This window comes from Akebia trifoliata, chromosome 8 (genome assembly GCF_017979445.1).
Source record: "Akebia trifoliata isolate Shusen 1 chromosome 8, ASM1797944v1, whole genome shotgun sequence".
Lineage (NCBI taxonomy): Eukaryota > Viridiplantae > Streptophyta > Magnoliopsida > Ranunculales > Lardizabalaceae > Akebia > Akebia trifoliata.
The window spans coordinates 19,359,169-19,379,855 of record NC_141382.1 but is presented as its reverse complement, the minus strand read 5'-3'; the positions used below and the strand labels follow the sequence as shown (position 1 = coordinate 19,379,855).

Here is a 20,687-nt window from a genome sequence, read left to right as displayed (position 1 = left end):
CACGACCTATCCACACAAAGGCAGCCTCTTCTAGAGTGGTCTTGCGCAGTAGGGGCTCCTCACCCTCAGACCCCTCAGAATGGGAAGGGCTCTTCAAACTCTTCCTGACTAACTGGCATTTTTTCCGCGGTCGAAGAGGAAAAACATGGCTATCCTTCCTGGTGGTGGCAAAACTCTACCTAACCTCTACCTGAATGTCCTCAAGAAACTATTCAAAAATAACAACGACACCAGTAGTAGCCCCAGCAGTGACCGTAGTAGAGGCAGAAGCAGAAACAAAAGCAAAGGTAGCAGGTTCCCCAGACGGCACAGCCTCCCCAAAATGGCTGGTACCACAAGATAAGTGGCTTTTCTTTTTTCTCCACACCTTGGTTGGGACAAGTAATGGAATAGCCCTAATAGTAGAGGAAAGAAGGAACTTCGAGAGGTCAATGTTTATGACATTGGAGGGCCCAGGTTGAACCTCATAAGTATAATCGTGTCACTTAGAATGGATTAAATGACCCGAGCCCCATACGCTAGAAGGATGAGCTGGATGACTGGGATCCCTTCGTTGTAGAGTTGACGAAAGTAGATTAAGACCCTTCATGGTACGACCAGCTCGGCCAGGTGAAACTTGTTGTGCAGGTAACCGAGGGACGTCACCTAGAAAATTGTCCACTACCACTCTCTCAACAGCTCTGGTTCAGAGATCCACTACCTCTGACCTCCGATTTTCAGATGCTTTGCACTGTATCTTCCTAGCCTCCGTAATCACCAAAGTAAAAGATTCTGTACGAGAAGAAAAAAGGCAGTTGAGAAAGTAGTACTAAACATGGATAGAGTAAATGAAAGAGGCAACTTCAGCCAGTAACCTAAACACAACATTATCCTAGAAGGTTTGAGGGACTCTAAATCCCTCACGAGAAGTGTCAGGGGCAAATTACCAAACCCCAAAAATGTAGAGGGGGTCTTTATGTCATCCTTTATCAGAACTTGGGAGAGAAGGGGTCAGAGCCACTACTGCACTCTTAGAAGACAGTAAGTAGAATCCCAGTCGATTGGAAATCACCTTCAGGTTGTACCAGGAGATGAAGTCATTGGGGGTGATGCCTATCTTCTCCACAGCCTTCACCAGACGGTAGAAGTTCCCAAAATTTTGACCAAATGACCGGTTTATCTTACTCAATACCTCTCTAAGGAAAGTAGAAAGAGGGAAACTAAGGCCGACGTAGACAAAGATTTCTCCCTAGTGACAGTCATCAGGGATATCAAAGTCACTACCAACCTGAATGTGCACCGAAGCAAGAATATACAGGCTTTGTCAGAGTTGGGATATAGTGACAGCCATGGGAATGTGGAAAATGAAGATAACAGATAAAAAGAAGAAAAAATTACCTCGAAACAAAGAGGTAACTGCTACAGCAAAGTAAAATGAGAAAGAGAAATAGTTTTCGTAGAAAAATACATAAATGGATTTATAGAATTTTAGCATTATAGTAGACAAAGAATGCACCAAGTCCCATATTTATAAGAAGAGGCAAAGGAGTATATACGCCTGAGAGGACAATTTGAATCTAGTCAAAGCATCGTAGATTAGGGGTAGTGCAAAAAAGCGAAGGGACACGTGGACGGATACAAATGAAGAGGAATCCATCTAAGCCGTCGGTAGAGATTCAAAATGACGTTGCATTGAATATCTCGATTTGGATATTGCAAGTGCAATAATGAAAGGCCTAAGTAGCCAGTAGGAGAACAACATTGTGTCAATAGAAGACGAAAAGATCTTGCACCTCCTCGAGAAGGGGTAGTTGTAAATGAAAATAATTGCGCAACAATCTTAATCGTATACGTGTTCAAGCCGGCCAAATGGTACTTGACACAGATTAACTGATGAGACGCTATCTAGCAAGTAGGGCAGCTCAGAGCAGAAACCTCTCTAGTCTGGCTACCAGGCCTCGAGAAAATTGCAATACTGTTGTGTGCACGTCAATCCCGAAAATCCCAGAGGGGATCTCTGCAGATATATCCAATCGATCTGGAATATTTCAGTTAGGTAAGCAACCTTGTTGTACTAGTAGAAATCCCATTGATTGTAGCCCATATTACAGCCTATAGAGGGGGAAACCCTAGGGTGAGGGATGGGGGTTAATAACACAGTAGACATTATTAAAAGGGGGGACTAGAGAGATCGAAAGCTAACCAGTACTAATGGTTGTTTCTCTGCCTCTCTAACTTGAGCGTCGGAGTGTCTGTGGTAGGTACCAGGCCACTGTGAGGAGGGAGTCATAAAAAATGACTTCGGATCAGTGCGGGTTGGGACCATCAGAGTCATCTGCCAGATTCCGATCGCACAACCATCAAAATGATTCATCTCTTCACAATTTATACTATAAAGCATATCAAACACGTTGAATTTGTAAACGATGGATACTTGAACGTTTAGTTCACAAATAACAGATCGCTTCTTAAGAGAGGAGCATCAAGAGATATAATTACTATAACCCTTGGGTTGGTTGTCATTTGAGTCAGACTCCTCAACTAGCATTTAATAGGGTAGAGGCGAAAGAAAAGGTGGTGGTACTGAACGGGAAAAGAAAGGCACATTCTTAGATTTCTTGGGGCAAGATGAGTATTAAGGAGGCATATCTTGCAGAGTTTGCCTTCGTTTAACCATCAAACCCACCAACAAAGAGCCAAGGGGTCAACTTATAAAGGGGTTAGTGAGTAAATAAAAACCTACTGAGGGCACTCTAACATTACTAAGGCCCCTAGTAGCTCCAACGATCATATTTTTTGAATTTTAAACTATTGGAATTATTCTATCGGTCCCTCTGGTGGATACACCGATGCCCTCGGTAAAGGATGGGTGTTTGTTTCTAGGGGCCCTAGTAAAATACCAAGAGGCCTTAGTAAAATTACCAAAATACCCTTTATCTTACTAATATGAGATCTCCAAACTATTACCAAGGTGTTATGAAAGGGCCTAAGGGGTGTAGAATTACTAAAATACATTTTTTTTTTGCAATTTTTAGCTTCCAACAAGTCATTTTTGGCTCCTAGAAGTTTTGATTATTGAACAGGTCAAGGAGCAAGTTATTCTTACTAATATGAATTGATTTAACAATCATCTAAATGTTGAGGAATGATCTTATGTGGTCTCATTACATTTTAGGCTTTGTGTATACACATTTCAAATATTTTGTTGAGGTATTTGAGGTTGAGCAGTTTTACTAGAGTCTTCACATGTCTTCAAATGCAAACTGGTACAACAAACAGCACAATCCCGAGATTGACAAAGTATGAAATTGACAATCTCCCCCTTTGTCAATTACGATTCAAAACCTACTCTAAACCAATAAACTAAAAAACATTCCCAAAATGACCAACATACTAATACCTGATAGAATTTTAAAAAAGTGTTTAAATATAAAAACCTAATATTCTAATTGCTTCACTTCCCCTTAAGTACTGCTCCCCCTAAATGGTGTACATGTAAAATTGAAATGTGATAATACATACAAATGGAAACTATTATCCCCCTTTTTGTTAATATTTGACAAAAGACATAATCAACCAATGTCTATAAAAAGATAACAATAAGAAACAGAGGGAACAAATAAGCATGCAAGAAATAAAAATGATTATCAAAATAAGATGTATAGATGAAGTAAACATGGACATGCCAATAATGATTTAACTATAAAAAAATGGGCATGACATGATATTCGACATAAAAACATATAAATTAATGAATCATAGTTAAAACGTGCAAACGTGTACAACTAAATAAAGAAGTATTCCACGAGACAAAAACAAAATATTTTACTATAAAAGAACATAACCGTCTTGATACAAACTGTGAGTCAATGATACAAATAAGTTCAATATTTTTATGAGATCCACTATCCTAAAAAATGACAAAGTATATGACTCATGCAGATAGACAACATACAACAACTACTTAGGTCCTAAGCTATACAAATGGGACCTAAACATTGTTTGAGTCACCCAAAGGAACGGGGCTAGCGTTAGAAGAGGACTCCATAAGATTACATGACTCGTATCTAAGTTGTGCGATTGACTCTAATTTTAATGATTGGGTATTTTTAATGCTTGTTAATTTTAATTGGAATTATTTTTAAGATTTTATTTGTGGACAATGAATCCTAGCATTTAATTTGAAAAAACATTATTGGCACCCCACCTTTTCAATCTATTTGATCATTTTATATCTTAAATTTGGGTGTAATTAGCAAATTGAAAATTTTGATGAGGATTCAATAACCAAATTTAGTTTTTAACTTTTTTTTTTAAAGTAATAAGATTTCAATTTTTTTGATCGTTTCTTAAGTTTTATTATTTTATGTGATCGATTGTTGTCGTTCTACGTGGAAATTGGTTTTATCTTATGTGGAGATTGTTATCATTCCAAGTAGTAAAAATCATCATTTTATGTGAATTTTATTATCATTTTTTATGGAGAAAAAATGTCATTCCGTATTATGAAAATTATCATTTTATGTGAAAATTTTTATTTTCATAAGTGTCAAAGGTTTCTAGGTTTAGTCGATATGTGTAAATGTTATTGAAAAACTTAATTTTGTCTTGGGTTTTCATTTACCTAGAGAAATAAGGATTCTAAGTATAGGTCGAATGTCAGGAGAATTTTAGTTACTTTGTCAATTTATGCAAATTTCGGTGAGAGGTTTCTTCTGGTCCCAATATAATTATTTATAAGTCTAGAGATTCCATTTTTCTAGTATTATGAAGTCTCTAGATTATTGAAATGTGTAGCGAACCTAAGTGTACATACTTGTTAAATCGAATGTAGGGTATGGTGATCTTTAGTGTGCGTACTTTCTAGTCGAGCATGCCGAAAAAGAAAAAATAGAATCACGAGAATTGAGAAGGGATAAAAAGATTAAAAGAGAAACTCTCACAAGCTTTCAACTTTTCATATATCTTTCACTCAATATTATGAATCTACAACAATTGGGTGATAAATTGATGGATAAAGCAAATGCAAAATGGGGTGTTTACACCATCATGCCTTTCATTGATGATGTTTGTTGGGGGGCTGAATAGTTAGGCATACTATTTAAGATGTATTTTACATTTATTGGGTTGTTCAATCTCTTTAGATTGATGTTGGGGAATCGTATCTTGATGATTCTGGGAAGAATTTTATGGAATCCAAGAGACCCACCCTAAAATTGACTAGGATCATTCTATCAATAAGGGAAGTTGGGATGATACCTAATATCAAAATAACAGGTTTGACTATAGGAGTTGGAATTGGATTTCCTAAAAGTACTATATGTGTTGATAGCATTGGCATGCTCGGCCTTAATTGCAAAAAAAACTTGAACAATACTCGACCATGTGTTCAATGCTTTCACATAGAATGCATATGATTCAATATTCATTCCCTATATTCATAATGGGGTTGGGATCTTAGAACTTAACTCTGGGTAGAAATGACATGGCAAGGGTGTTAATTTTTCAAGTTAAATTCTAGACTCTACTGACGAAACTAGCCATGGAAATTTTCAATTCAGGGTCGAACTTGACCTCATTAATACCTGGCCTACGAGTTCCTAAATCCTCTCTATCATATTCTTTGCCTGTACTACTCTAGCTCTGGGCACTCTTGACTAACTTGATTAAAAAGTCATAAGCCTGATTAGGAGTTTGATGTAGGAAATTTTCTTTGTGTATGAACTTAATTAAGATTTTATGCGTTGCTAACAAGCCTTAATAAAATGAGGTTTTGTCAAGCCCATGGTGTAGGTACTTATAAGTTTTGGAATCTCTTCTAAGCCTTAGCAAATTCCTCATCGGGTCTTTATTTGAAATTCTTAATGGCTTTCGTAATCCTTTCGATTTTATCCACAAGGTAGTATTTGGACATAAACTTATTTGAGAGTTCATCATATGCGTTGATGGAATCTGAAGTAAGTGAGTTGAACCATACAGTTGCATGATTCTCTAGTATAAGTGGGAAAAGATACAATTTCACAGTCTTATCATCCAAGTCTTTTTTCTTGAAGGTGCTACAAATTGTCAAGAACTTTTTTGAGATGTGGATAAGGTTACTCATTCTCTAATTAATGGAATTTGGGTAGCATGTTATTGGTAGCCAGGTTTATTTCAAAATTGTCTGCCTCTATTTAAGGTAAAGCTATACAATATGGATGATGTGTCAATGTGGGAGCCAATAACTCATGCATGGTCTTCTCTCTTGTTAGTAGTATGTGCACTCTATCAGTATGGTTACTTTGATTGTTTGCTCTATCAACAAAGTTGCCTTGATTATTTTTCATGTTTTGCTAAAAGAACTTAGTACCTTAGGTTCTACGAATAATAGAGAGAGTTCTCTCAATCTCGGGATCCAATAGTAGAATGTCATCTCCAAGACTTCGTCTACTGAACATACACTAATACACACAAAGATGGGATCAAATAACTTCATTGACTTGTTATAGGTGTCTAAAGCTAGACACTTCATAACTATTTAGAAATAATGAATCAAGCTTTCCAACCCAGTTATCTGAAATCAAAATTGGCTAGTCAGATCTCTAGATCAAAGGTGGCGTGCAATGCATAATAAGAGCGTTCTTAAACCACTTCTAGTCTAGAATAGACGTAGTCTATCCCCCTCATATAATAGGGCAAGATCATTCTTAAACATCGATTAGAATAAAAAACAACAATTAGGGCAATTCGAAACGAGTCTCTCCTATTGAGCTCAAGGTCCTAAGATCCAAGTCTACTGAATTGTAATTATTAATTATATTGATTTGAGTGATTCAATTTAATCCTAAAGGGCAAAGAATCAGTGATGAAATCTAATCCTAATCTTATCAAGTGTCCTTACCGTAAGGCTGTCCTTACTAAAAGAATGAATCATTAGGTGAAAACTAAACAAGTAAAGGCAATTTAAAATCCATTTTCATAGATTCATTAGTTTGTTAAGAACTTACCTCTTGTTCTAGAAGGGGAATGACTTAGTTGAGTTGACTCGGGCCATCGACACCAATTTCGGTATACGAATACAAAGGGTCGCGACAATTATGTCTCATTGTTACTTTGTCCCTAATTCTATTACAATCCATGCCTTCTTAGATAACTAAAATAAATTTTCTCAAAAATTTAAATCTAAAGTAATCTTAATCTACTTTTAAATTAGTCTTGAAGAAAATTTGATCTTCTTCTTTACTTCGCCTTCAAGATCCATCTCTCAAAAGAGATTTTTTTTTTTACCTGAAATAAAAATTAAAATAAAAGAGAAAAAAAATTAAAAAAAAAAGATAAAAAAGATAAAAAAAAAAAAAATTCCTGATTTTTCTTGATTCGGATAATTAATTACGCTAATTCCCAACATCGACACCAATTTATTTGTCCTGTAAGATGTCTTTGAAAAAGAAAAGAACAAAATATAGAATTAAAATTAAAAACTTACTATAAATTGGCAAATAGGATCGTTCCATTGAGGATTGAGAGACTGATATTTCAAATTTTAAAAATTCAAAGAAAAAAATGGTATGATTTTGGAGACAAAACTAAAAGTTAATTAAATTAATTAAAAATGAAGTCTGAATTGAAAAATATCTAAGGAGACTTCCACCTAAGTTAATTAATTTAAATCAATTTTTTTTTTAAATTTTTTTAATAACTTAAATCAAGATAGTGACAAAGGTCTATGATTTGGAAAGTTTAATAATAAAAACTCATTTCCATTTATAAATCTTAGAATTGACTAAGATTTTTTTTCCTTCAAAAAGATTTATTGCCTAATGATCCTATATCACAATGAGCATCTTATATAATGGGTTCTCCCCAATAATAAAAAATCATGCTCGAGATGAGAAATAAAGAAAATAAATAGTAGAATTTTAGAAATAAGATTTGTTGAAGAGAAATCCATTAAGAACTTTAAAAAATATACAAGAATTTTAAAAATAAAAATTGAAATTAATTACATTTTAGCTTCACCAATCTCCCTAGATTTAGAGATTAGAGAAGACTCATTATAAAAAATCAACAAATAAACAGATAAAAAATATTTATCTTTTATTGATATTTGAAATAAATCTTGAGCAAATACTTATCTTTCAATTTGAAGAAAATAATAATTAAAACATAAAATAAAAATGAAAAATGAAAAGATTAGGAGAGTAGAGAGAGATAAGAGAGTAAGACAGGAGAGAGCCTAAAAACTTAGAGAGTTAATATCTTTTTATAGACAAAAATAGGGTTGCTTTGGCAAAATGATTTCATTCTTTTATTTTTTTGAATTAGATCTTTTACGTGAAATAAAATTTATCTTCCCCTCTCAATTAGAGTTCTAATCTCATCGAACTTGACTTGTTTTGATAATCGAGTTAAAAGTTACATTCAAAATGGTGAAACGTGAAACTTGGAGTCTCTAACTATTTATGCATTTTCGATCAATTCGAAATTTGAATTAGCTTTGTTACATGAAATATGAATTTGGTCTCCTCTAAATCCATTTTCTAACACTAAAATCTCGCCTTATTTTAATAAGTGAGTCAAAAGTTATGGGCAAAAAAATGACATGACATTATAGATTCAAAACTTGATTCTGTCAATTTAGAACCATCGAATCTCTTTGATTGTACTTTGACTTTGACCTTGACCTTTGACTTTGGTAGTTTTTTCACTTTTTGATTCTTCAATTCCTATTTGTTTTACCTGTAAGAAATTGACATAATTAAACCCTTGAAAATACATGCAATTTAGTTAGTAAAATATAACTTATGATGAATTGACTATTATGCATAATTTTATGAAAAAATCGTATCCCTATATTAGAAAATATAGTTAAGTACTATATTAAATAACGAGAAAATACACACTTTTAGGTATGTAACAAATCTCATGATCCAAGGAATCTCAACTGAATTAGAAATCTTCATCGACTTAGAATCATTCATTCTTAAGTTCCTGGATTCTTGGGATTTCTCCTTATCCCTTGGAGTTTAGAGTGCAGACTGGGATTTGCAAAGACCTACCAATTCTATCCTACTTTGACATCAGAGCAGAAGACTAGACAGTTTGGCTGATTTGGGTACCACCTTCAGGGAGTCTTTCATTTTTCTCTTACTTTTTGTCTTAGTCGGGATTTAGAGATGTGTATAGTTTAGGCCCATTATAGCTTTTATTTTACTATAAACTACCACTCAAATTGTTTAAATGAGTGACATAATTTTGAGATCATAATTTGAACCTAACCTTGAGAATGTTTGAAGAACATGGTTTAATCTTTAATTAGAGTGTGATAATAATTTAAGAAATTGGGGTGTAATAAGTAAAAGTTGGGGTGGCACTAACGACTCTTTATAAAATTTCAAAATGATAATAATACCTTCCCGAAGTTACAAACCTACAATTGTCACTGAACATGTTTGGGCCCTACATGGTTTAACCCTAAATTGACCTTACAGAGGTGGGCTATCCTATACTCGTCCTAAACTTTTATTGAGCCTTAATTAATTATGGCCATACCTATCCTAATGGCCTTGGCTTGGCTTGGGTTGGTTTTTGGATTTTATAAAAAATAATCATGCATATTTGGAAAGGAACTCTTTGATATGTTTTTCATGTCCAATCTATATTCTAAATGAAAAATAAGTTTTATAAAATAAATAAAAAATCCACGCATTTCCAAAAATCATTTGGGGCTGTTTGATATTGTTTTTATTAAAGTAGACTCCAATCCTCATTCTAATTAAAAAAATTAGATACTACTACAATAAAAACATCAAACTTCTAATCCCATCAAAAGTGATTTAGAATGTCGACCGTAAATTTTTTACCATTAAATTATAAACCACTTTTAATGGACTTAGAAGTTTCAGATTGAGCTGATTTTTTTTAGGATAATCTTTTCATCATAGTGACCATCCTCACAAAAAATCAGTTCAATACAAAACCACTATCCCATATTTTGAAAAACCATTGTTTTTACATGTCTCATGATCCACCCTATATATATATATATATATATATATATATATATAACCCATCAGTCGAGACCGGGTTGGGCATTATTAGACCCTAGATTGGCTCGCATTTAACGAATTGAGGGCTCATTTTCAAGGATCTAACCCACCCTTCTTTTTCTCTCTTGAATGCATCAATCATCTACAAACCAACACCACATTCCAATCTGAGATAGATGATGAGGTCTTTTGATTGATAATATCTTTTTGATTAAATACACCAATTTATGTCTATTTAGAAGGGAAAAAAGTTCGGTTGAGTAAACAAACCTAACGCAATCACAAGTAAGAAAACAAATTAAGTTTCGAAAATAAAGAATCCCATTTAATTTTAAACACAAAATCATCAAAATAACATTAACATCTCTTGAAGTTAAAGTCCAATTTGTTCCAAGAAACCCCAGAACATGCCCCATTAAACACTCCTGTAACAACTAAAGGGCGCTCTTGGAAACGATTGATAATCTTATTTGCAAGAGCTCGTTCTACTGTGGAGCCTCACATCTGCGCTCATCAAAGCTAATGAAAAGAAGATTTCTATCTAACAAAAAGCTTGAATTCGCTCATCCAGGTAGTTATTAAGGAGTTAGAAGAACTTAATTCCCTAAAAAAGTTAGGGTTTATGTTATATTCTGTGAGTTTGGATTTAATGCAACCTTAAATAAGTGATTAGCTCTCTTGTTAGTTTGGTAGGCAGTACGGTTGGAATCTTTGAGTCGGTTGAATGATCTTGAAGAGATGAACAGCTTAGCATTCCGCGATTCGATCACTACTGGTTGGTGGGGTAAATATTTTCTCTGTATCTTATAATCAATTGCAGGTATTTTGTGAATTAATCTTTAATTCAAATGTACAAGATATGATGCAATTCATGTCCTACTTTCGCAATCCTTTGTGGATCCTAAATCGTTCCACACACACACACACATGATTCAATTTATTTATTTATTTTTTTTTTTTGCAGTTGCCTCCTTCGACTAGAAAAATCTAATCGGAAATAACAACATTCCCGTTCTAAATCACACAATTTAGTAATGGGTAATTGTAACAGCATCCCATGAATAAATAAGGGCAACCCACACCATAGCCAATTTTTTTGACATATATGGGTTAAAAGTTTGGGAATGAGTTGATTTTTAGCGAGAATGATCTCTATAATCTGGAGATCATCCTCACCAAAAATCAGCCCATTCCGAAACTTCTAATCCCATCAAAATTGGTTTACAAAAAAGATGGGCGATTTACGATTCTTGAACTTGTTTTGATGCGGTTAGAAGTTTTGGAGTTGGCTGATTTTTGGTGAGGATGATTTCCTCGATCATCCTCGCCAAAAATCAGCTCATTCTGGAACTTTTAACCCATATAAGCCAAAACAATTCGGCTATGGTGTGGGCTGCCCTTCTTAATTCATGGGGTGCTTTTATAATTACCCTTTAGTAATATGTGTTTAAAATTTAAAAATATAAATATTTTGTCATTTTCAATCAAACTTCATCACAATCAATAGTTGAATCCAATGTAGCATGTCTTGCATACCAGTTAAAAAGAGAGGTAAGTTAAGAGTCCTAAATGATCTAATCTCTTCATCTACTTTGAAACAAGATCTTTTGGGTTTGTGGCACTTTTGAAGTACCCTAAAACCATCCCAGCATGAAAGCTATCTTTTTTGCAAGAAATGAATAGGTTACTGCTGGCTGGAAGAAGGACAGGTCATGTCAATCTCAAAAACTTCCAGAAGATAATACACATAGGGCTATAAATTCCAGTTCTATAAATTTTGAAGGCCTCAATTGGACAAGCATGAGAATAAACTAAAACAATTCTTCAATAATTTCTAACACATACAATGCTTTGTTATATAGGAGAAGAAAGAGATTTCTAGAGTACTCTAGATCACTAGGCTCTGTGACAACAACAATAACATACTTAAACAAAGAGAATAAAGTTTCAACAACTTCAGCTGACGTGTCCAAGTTGTTGGGTAGAGCTATGATCCTGTGTATTACGCATAAAGCACACATGGAAAGAGCATGTTTCATCTTCAACTGGTAGTGGGTCAGGTAATGTGTTAATAAGACTAAAATTGAAACCATCACATTTATCCCTCTTCCACTCGATTGTAAAAAACCAAAACTAAAGTAGTAAAGTTCACTTAGTGTACTAACTACTAATACTAAAACTGAACTTGCTTCTGTTAGAATATTTAAAATAGAATAGAGGAGAATAAAGAATTGAAGTTGGAAAATATGGAAAAGGAAAAAGTTCCTACAAATATGCAGTTATTTCTTTCCCTCGAAATGGCCTAGTGTACTACCAAAGGAGTTAAACTCCACAAAATTCTGTCTCTTGATAGGAATGCCATGGACTGAAACAAGGATGAGATGGAAAAAGGGAAACACAATCAGTTGTAAACAAGGATAGGAAATGTGATATCATCATGCCAGTGAATCTACAATGAATGAGGATGTAGAACATGCCTTTCCCACTAGCTTTACAGAGTGAACAAATTTTCACTACAATGATGCCACAGAAGATTAGGTGATCAAGAGTAGGGATCCTATTCAAAGCAATCAATGAGATAAAAAAGCTACTTTAGATGGAACCCCAAGACCCCAAACAGAAATGTGAGGAAAAGATTCTATAGTTGGAGGTTGGATCCCTTGATAGAATGATTTAACAGTTAACAATCCATCTCAAGACATGTTCCATACCCTGGGGTCCTCTCCCAAGGGATCTATTTGCGCAAGGGATACACAATTAATGGGGTTAATACTACACTTAGTCTCCCAATCGTTCCTCTTTCTCCTAAAACTGAGGTCCCATGACAAGTTTGATCCGTCTCGAAGGATCTTTTTAGAAGAAATAAAATATAAATCTAGGAACTGTGTTTTGAGGGGAGATGTACCAGACCAATAATCCTCCCAGAATTTGACCCTGTCTGATGCCTGTCTCTATCTTGAGAGATCTTTTTTGTGAATTTCACAAAGGATTTTCATAATTCCTCTCCATACACCACATCCATAAGGAGACCTCATTGCACAACAATTCCAATTCATCTTGTGAGAGCCTTACTTAGCTAGTTCACTCGCTTCCAGAGGGTATCCCTTTCAAATCCAAAACACCACGACCATGCCAAGGAGGGCCACAGTAGAAAGCTTGGTGCTTTTAATACCTAAATCCCTGATTTCTTCGGATCACATACGATTTATCCAAGGTTCCTCAACAGTATTAAACAAGAAAAGGCGATAATGGGTCTCCCTGACGTAACCTTCTAGATGCTTCTACTATAGATGCTGTTACATGTATTATACATCTTTCAACATTATGACATAAGTGTGCTTTACAAAATGTGCCAGTCTATCAGCTTTTGTAGGTGATTAGAGGGCATCTTTTGGACTTGCATTGGACATCCTTTGTACAATTAACTGCTTATAAAGAGCTTATGAATAATAAATCACATAACATTTTCTGCAAAGGAACTGTCATGATCATAATAATTCTAACAACTATTATTACTTGCACAAGGAACTATCATTTATCACCCAATCACCAATTCTGAGTCATCAAACTCAACGGAGCATCTCTCCATAAGGCACTTGAAATCGATTTCGAGATTTTACTTTCTCCTTTTTGTTATTCTTTCCCCTACTCAAAAATGACTTTTCAGAACTCGTGGATATGCTTGACGATCTTGTAGAAAAGTTTTGTGTTGAAGATGACGATGAAAACAGTCCACTCGTCTGGCTTATGCTACTGATTGATGTTACTTCTGTACTAAGGCTTTCCTGTTCAGTTGTTCCTTCATCATCTTGTGATCCATTGGACTCTCGTATGCTACTGACTGAATCGGAGTCTGCCGGAGAGAAGTCTATGATACTGCAAACTATTGTCCCATCTGTCACATACGTTAGTCTCTCCACCACCTGGAGTGTCATCAACCAAGAATGATAACCTTACGATGGAAAAGCTGCAGTTTAAAATTTTCTAAGTGTCTTTATTGTAAGATCCTTTGTGGATTGGTTTTGTTTGATTCTTTGTTTTATCTAGATAGATTTATGTTATTTCACAACATATGCATACAAAGAAATTTGGAGTGAATCCTTTTACACGGTTGACTTGTGCTTAAACTAAACAATCTTTCATCTGCATTTTTTGTAGGCAACAAATTTATTGAAAAAAAAAAAGGGTACAAATGGGGTGCCAAGGTAGCCACCCTACAAGAAAACTGAAAAAAGAAAACAAGTCAAAAAAGGAAAAAGTGGAGGAAAACAATGCCCACTCAATCATCATCTTTCATCTGTAAGTCTCATATCACTGCAAAAAACTTATATATATACGCATGGGAATGCTAACATCCAATGTTTCAACGGGACGTTAGCATCCTCCACAATTTCCATTTTCAAAAAGTACCCTTGATTTGCATTTACTATTGTCAGTTACTGCAAAAAAGTAAGGGCACTTTAGTCTTTGGGTACTAAATGCTTTTACAATATAGTTATTATGATCTATCAAAAAAAAGTTATTATAATAAATGCTAGAAATACTTTAAATAAAACCATTGAGATTTTTGACATTTACAAAAGTGTTATTGTATAAATACTGCACTAAATAAATAAGGGTATTTTAAAAAAATGAAAGTTGTGGAGAATGCTAACGTCTAGTGTGTGTGTGCGTGCATGTGTGTGGGAATCAAAACTTCTTTGGTGTCTTGTCATATTGCTAAATAACCTGGAATCCAAGTTTGAATTTCTCTCTTCAGAAATTTTAGTTGCTAACAATTATTTGGTGTAGTTAGAATCTTTGCCTATGCGAGCCCTTTGCCTAGCAAGGACCCCTAGAAACTGAAAACATCACCTAGATAGGCACTAGTACCAAAGGCATTTGAGTGTTTGCTTAGGTGTCTAAAATCTAGCTTAATTTGGTAGTTCAAATAAGTTTCCAAAGCCAATGCATTTTAGGTTTTTCAGCTTCCAAAATCGACATAAATATATAATTTTTATTTATTTAATCTTGAAAAATGAGTTACTATTTCCTAGGCCAAGCATCAACTCACTTGAGGGACCATCTAAAATAACATCTGGTGGAGGAGCTCACATGGATGGTGATCATGGTGGACAAATCCAATCATGCAATGAGTGGTTCTCAACATTATGTTGATCATCTTTAGAAAGCATCCCATTCCGACATCACTGACCATAGAAAAAGTTTGCCTAATATAAGGGTCTAATTGGATTGGGCCGTTTATTTGAAAATGAATTCAACTTTTCACAAGCTTAGATATGCCTGAGCGAACCCCTCTTTTTTTCTTTTTCTTTTTTTATAATGATCTCTACATTCTTGGTAACTCTATATGTGGTTGGGCTGTCTAATATGATTTAGGGGTGGTTGTGTCTGACATTTCATACCCATGTCATGCAACACACAAATGTCTCTACAGGTTATTAGATCTCATTTTTTTTTTTCGCTTATGCTCATGCAAAAGAACTCTGCTCGGTCAACACTTACCGTTTCCATGGATAGCCTTTTTTCAGGATCCTTGCTGAGGCATTTTTCAGCTACACGAACCATCCAAAAGAGTTGGTGAACGTCGTGCGAGTCTAGAATCCTGGGGTCGATTAAGTCTGGATACTTCCTTTCTTTCAGAAGCGGTCTTGCCTGCAGAGAGAATGAGATAGAACTGCATATGTGAGTTCCATTAAAAGAATGAGGTAATCCTGGTATTCTTGACAAGATGGTAAACCCTGTGTACTTATAATGTACTGGTATACATGCAGCTGGGGAAGATGGTATTTATCTCTCAAGAATACCTTCAGATTTCCTCTAAAAAAATTTAATTTATCTTTCAGCTTTCTTTTTTGGTATGGAGAATTGGTCAGCAGCAGTTTGTTGATGCAATTTAAAGAAAAAAATTGCGATAATTGTTACCCATCCCACGAGACTATTTTCTCCAAGCATCTTGTCTACTGCTCTCAAACCGGTTATCAATTCTAATAGTACTACACCAAAGGAATAAACATCTGTCTTCGTTGACACTTTCCCACTTTCTGCATATTCTGGTGCTAAGTAACCAAAAGTCCCGACGACTCTGGTCTCTGAGGAGTGATCTAAATCTCCCTGTTGAGTTCTTGCAAGTCCAAAATCTCCAAGCTAATCCATTAAACAATGTCAAACAAGTCAATATAAGAAAAGTCCGCCAAATTGCATTTTTTATTCAAGTTTATGTATGCTTTCAGGGCATCTTAGTTTTTAGGAATTTACCAGTGGTTCATGGTCGTGGGTTACAAGAATGTTGTTTGGCCTCATATCTCTGTGGATAATGTTGTTTATGTGCAGATAGTGTAGACCTTTAGCAGCTCCAAGAGCTATCTTCATCCTGTCTGTCCAACTCAAAGGTCTGTGGCTTTGTTCTGCATCATTTCAACAGATTTAATTACAAAAGCTTCAGCATTTTTTTTTTGGGTGAAAAGTAACGAATGTAAGATAAAAATGGGTGACAGTAAACCACAATGATTCTTACTTGATAAATGTTGGTCAAGTGAACCATTGCACACATACTCATACACAAGCAACCTCTGACTTCCCTCTGAACATGATCCCAACAACATGACCACATTCTTATGTCTCGCTTTGCTGAGTACGTGAACCTCAGCCTTGAATTCCTTCTCTCCTTGCAAGCTTGCATCTTTAAGTTGCTTAACAGCAATCTTTAGATCATCTCTTAGATTCCCTCTATAAACGGAACCGAAACCACCTTCAGATAGAAAATTTGTTTGGGAAAACCCATTGGTAGCCTGTTGGAGCTCAGCAAAAGTAAAGTCTCTCTTCCATCCTATCTTTGGCCGTATGTTATTGCAGACTGAACAAATTGAATTCTCAAGTGCCTCTTCAGTATCCCACACTGCACGTCCAAGTGTTGTAAACCCTTGCTCATTCGTGCTGCTCCACTTTCTTTCTTGGTCTTGAGTCCCTATTTCATTAGATTCTGGTTGGACCATGTCTCGAGTATCAGAAATGAAATTTGTGGATCCCACTTCCACTGTTTCTGTGTGTACTTCTAATTTTTCTTCATCTTGAAGTTGCAAGGGAGGTTGTGTTGCCTCGTTAACACTTGAACTCAAAGCCTCAGTGTTCACATTGCTTGAACTTGGAACTGTCTTTGCCAACATGAGATGATCACTCGACGTGGATTTAGAAAAGGACGTCACTTTCCAAGAATTATTCCATGGGGGTCCGTCACCATTATCAATTCCTTGTTCTTCATCTAAGATGGCCTTTGAAGGACTTGGACATTCTGAATGAGGCAAACATTCTTCTTTAAAACACGAATAGAAGTATTGTTATTGTTGTTGTTATGATGATGAGGATTGAAAAATTTCTATGTTCTGTGATGGAAAGATTGAGAAATTTGTTCGCTTTTTCAGAACTTGTGAACCATTGAGACAACCCATATAAATGGTGATGGTCAATTAATTACTTACTTGGAGGGGAAAGTTCCAGGCTGAAAAGATCTTCTTCCTCCGGGGTTCCTGGTAACATCTCATCGTATGTTACATTAGTGCTTTGGCTTCCCTCAGTGAAAGTTTTGTTGCTTCCTATTGTTTTTGGCCCCCTCAGCAGTTCAACGTTGTTGTCTCGCTTCATCCTTGATATCCCACATGAGAGATTCTCCATGAAGTATTTCTTATCTTTCTTCATCTGCCTGTACCACAGTTGGAATTTAGAATTACCATTCAATCATGGATAATAGGTATCTTCGTAATTGTTATTTTCAATTTTGTTTTCTTAGAACAAGAATGATTTTAGTTAAGCATGACTTGGAAGGCCCCAAGACAATCTTAAATAAACTATGAAAAAGAAAAACTCAACGGTGTATCAAACATAGTATGTATATTGATGATGTCATTTTGATGTTCTTATCAAACTTCAACAGGTGCATCTTATTCTTCATTCATCGACTTGAAGCAAAGAACAATGCATAGAACTATGATTTTTTTTAGTTTTAACAGAAATGCAGTGAAATTTCATGACTTACGTACATAGACTCGACACATGCAAATACCAACCAAAAAAGGGAAAAAATGAAAATGGAAGGGAAGGAAAGGAAGAATATGACCTTCAGATCTCCTGTAGTAATGTGTCTAATCTTTGATTATAAATTTTATCAGCAACGATTTCTACAAAAGTTGGCTTTTGATCCTTTTCTGTTCATACTTATTTCAACTATGATTTTCACAACAATGATTTGAGATTTTGACTGACCTGTCAAGTATTATCCATGTTGCTCTTAAATCCTTGGAAGCTTCTAGAGCAACCGTCTTCGGTGAAGGTCCAGCTACTACTTTTATCTCGAATTCAATCTGCAATTTTGCACAATATATTCTCCTTAGCATTTGAATGTGCAGAGGATGCTATTCTATGACATCTTAAAAGGTACAATGTTATGATCTCCGTTTATTTATTTTAATTTTTTTTGAAAAAGAGTTGGTATTCTATTGTCTTAAAAACTTTCTTGTTTTGGTTGGTTAAAACTTAATACGCATCTTTCATGCATGTTAAATAATCTGTTATACTGATGAATGAGAAATTTTACGACCTTGTGCTTTGCATATTTCTCAGATATCTTCATAAGCTTCTCATTATTATGATACTCTTCATTTTTCTTTGCAAGTTCTTCCTCGATAATTTTCGGATTTGCTCCAAACATTGAACTGTCTGCTCTACTCTTGTATCCCACTGAGAAGAAGAAAGAAAAAAGGAAAATTTGGGGGAAATTAGAAGAAGAAAGAGAAAAAAAGAGAGCAGTAACCACCCCCTCTTTACTTGATCTGCAGGAGTTTTTTCAGGAGTGTTGCTTCGGTTTTCTTGTCTGTCATTTTCCTTAATTTTATTTTTCTAGAGAAAGAAAAGCATGAAATCTTACACAGTTTTCCAGCTCCCATCAAAGATAACGTACTAGGGTTATTAACCTGGTGAAGAACTCCAAGAAGGGTGAGCTTATCTCCGGGCTTCAGCAATAAGCCTCGCCGAGCCCATCCAATTGCACTCGAACTAACCTCCTTTGATGCATCCTGGATCACCACCACCCTCTGAGCTGCCTTGGACATGTCGGATCTGACTTGGTAATCTCTCACCCACTCTATATGTTTTGAGATTATAAATTCAAAAAGAATTGCACACAATTGGTGTTCTTATGTTGATTGCTTGCATCAATGTTAAACTAAGTTTTTTCTCTTTTTAGTTTGTATTGTATGAACAATCAAAAGATTTCCAGGGATCAAAAATTTTTCTGTCTAGATCGAGTATAGTGAGCTAGAACAAAGCAAAACATAGATTTCTGTTTAGCTATTTTTATGATTTAAGATGCTTAATTTCTTTATCTATAGAAAGGAGGATAAAATATATATAATAAAAAAGAAAAACAAATAAAGAGCTAAGAATTGTTATACAGTAGGATGACGATTACTATCGAGCTCACACAATATGTTGTGATTCTATAAACAGGCTTCAAGAGAAGACAATGGAGATGCTGGTTTCAAGCAACATTAACCATCATCAGCACAGATGATCTTCAAAGCTTTATGTGTTTAATCAAGAAAAGATTTCCAAAGCTCAAGACAATTGAAAAAAGAGCATAGAAGTTAAACAGATTTTGAACTAAAAGAATGTAAACAGGAAAGGGTGGTGGTGAAGTACAGTGCATGTCTCTGATGTTAGTTCGAGCGCATATTCGGATATCCCCTCAATGGATCTGTGAATTATTTCCTGGTTTTGGAGACTATTGGTTTAGATGATATTTGATTTTGTTAATCCCAAAGCTTTCATTAACCAAAACCTTGTCTTTTTGTGTGTGAAATTCTGGCATGCAAAGGACAGGAGAATATGGTTATTCTGATAAAAACAAAGTCCTTAAGAGATTAGAGAAGCCTTCTCTAGCTGGTAAGTTGTTTATTTTATTGGTTCTTTTTGGTTAAAATGGGCTTTTAAAGGCTAGGTTTAAGTTGGGCTGGCTCTCTGGTGGCCACTAAGAATTGACAAAACATATTTTAATCCCTGCAAACACAGTAATTTTGACATGTACGTGGCAGCTGATAATTGAGGTAAGAGAACCAAATGGACTATAACAATGGTTTGGATTTTCCATGTCATTATGTAATATAATCAGGGTATGAAGTCTGTCCAAAGTGACTTCCAAGGATATAAAGATTGGATACTAGAAAATATTAATCTCATTCAATTGTTGAAAATATCAAGTCAAGGAATATCATGTAGGTAGGTAATCATAGAAGTTAAGTAATCATCGTCTAGGAGCTGTTAGATGTGCAAATTGGCAGTAAATCAATATTTGTGAAAAATGATCTTTCAAAACTACATTTTTTTTCTTTGTCAAAAGTTGTCTTGTATAATAGATACAGATCCTCAGTAGCTTGTCTTTCCTATAAAATCTTGTAGCACTGTGAGAGGGATAAAATCCTTGGCCTCCAAGATAATGACACGTGTCACAACAAAGGGCATGGCTTAGTGAGGGACGAAAATCGAAAGTGGGTGCCTGTAACCTTTAGAGAGAGAGAGAGAGAGAGAGAGAGAGAGAGAGAGAGAGGGGTTCGGGGAAACATGATTCCATAAACGTGCAAAGTTGTAATCCCAGAATTCTCGGGATTTGAGCAAGCGCCAAAACCCAAC

The 20,687-nt window shown here is 35.2% G+C and overlaps 1 protein-coding gene and 1 long non-coding RNA gene across 25 annotated transcripts; one reads left to right on the top strand and one right to left on the bottom strand.

Moving 5' to 3' along the window:
- Nucleotides 1-10,166: 10,166 nt before the first annotated feature.
- On the top strand, nucleotides 10,167-19,929 carry LOC147396343 (uncharacterized). 24 transcript variants are annotated; one of them, XR_015180410.1, is made up of 7 exons: nucleotides 10,170-10,578; nucleotides 10,693-10,791; nucleotides 14,166-14,306; nucleotides 15,528-18,437; nucleotides 18,624-18,732; nucleotides 18,904-19,126; nucleotides 19,509-19,929. It is a non-coding gene; the product is annotated as an uncharacterized LOC147396343 (long non-coding RNA). The 24 variants fall into 24 exon arrangements; XR_015180411.1 differs by having other exon boundaries at nucleotides 10,171-10,578; nucleotides 18,676-18,732; XR_015180404.1 differs by adding an exon at nucleotides 13,675-14,006 and having other exon boundaries at nucleotides 10,167-10,578; nucleotides 10,701-10,791; nucleotides 15,528-19,126.
- LOC147396344 (uncharacterized) lies at nucleotides 13,304-19,111 on the bottom strand. The gene is made up of 9 exons (XM_086449927.1): nucleotides 18,928-19,111; nucleotides 18,601-18,740; nucleotides 18,267-18,364; nucleotides 17,486-17,706; nucleotides 16,525-17,298; nucleotides 16,266-16,414; nucleotides 15,933-16,154; nucleotides 15,513-15,662; nucleotides 13,304-13,930 (listed from the first exon to the last, which is right to left on the bottom strand). The coding sequence occupies exons 1-9, from the start codon at nucleotides 19,109-19,111 to the stop codon at nucleotides 13,577-13,579; spliced, it is 2,292 nt and encodes a 763-aa protein (XP_086306053.1). The 3' UTR covers nucleotides 13,304-13,576.
- Nucleotides 19,930-20,687: the final 758 nt, after the last annotated feature.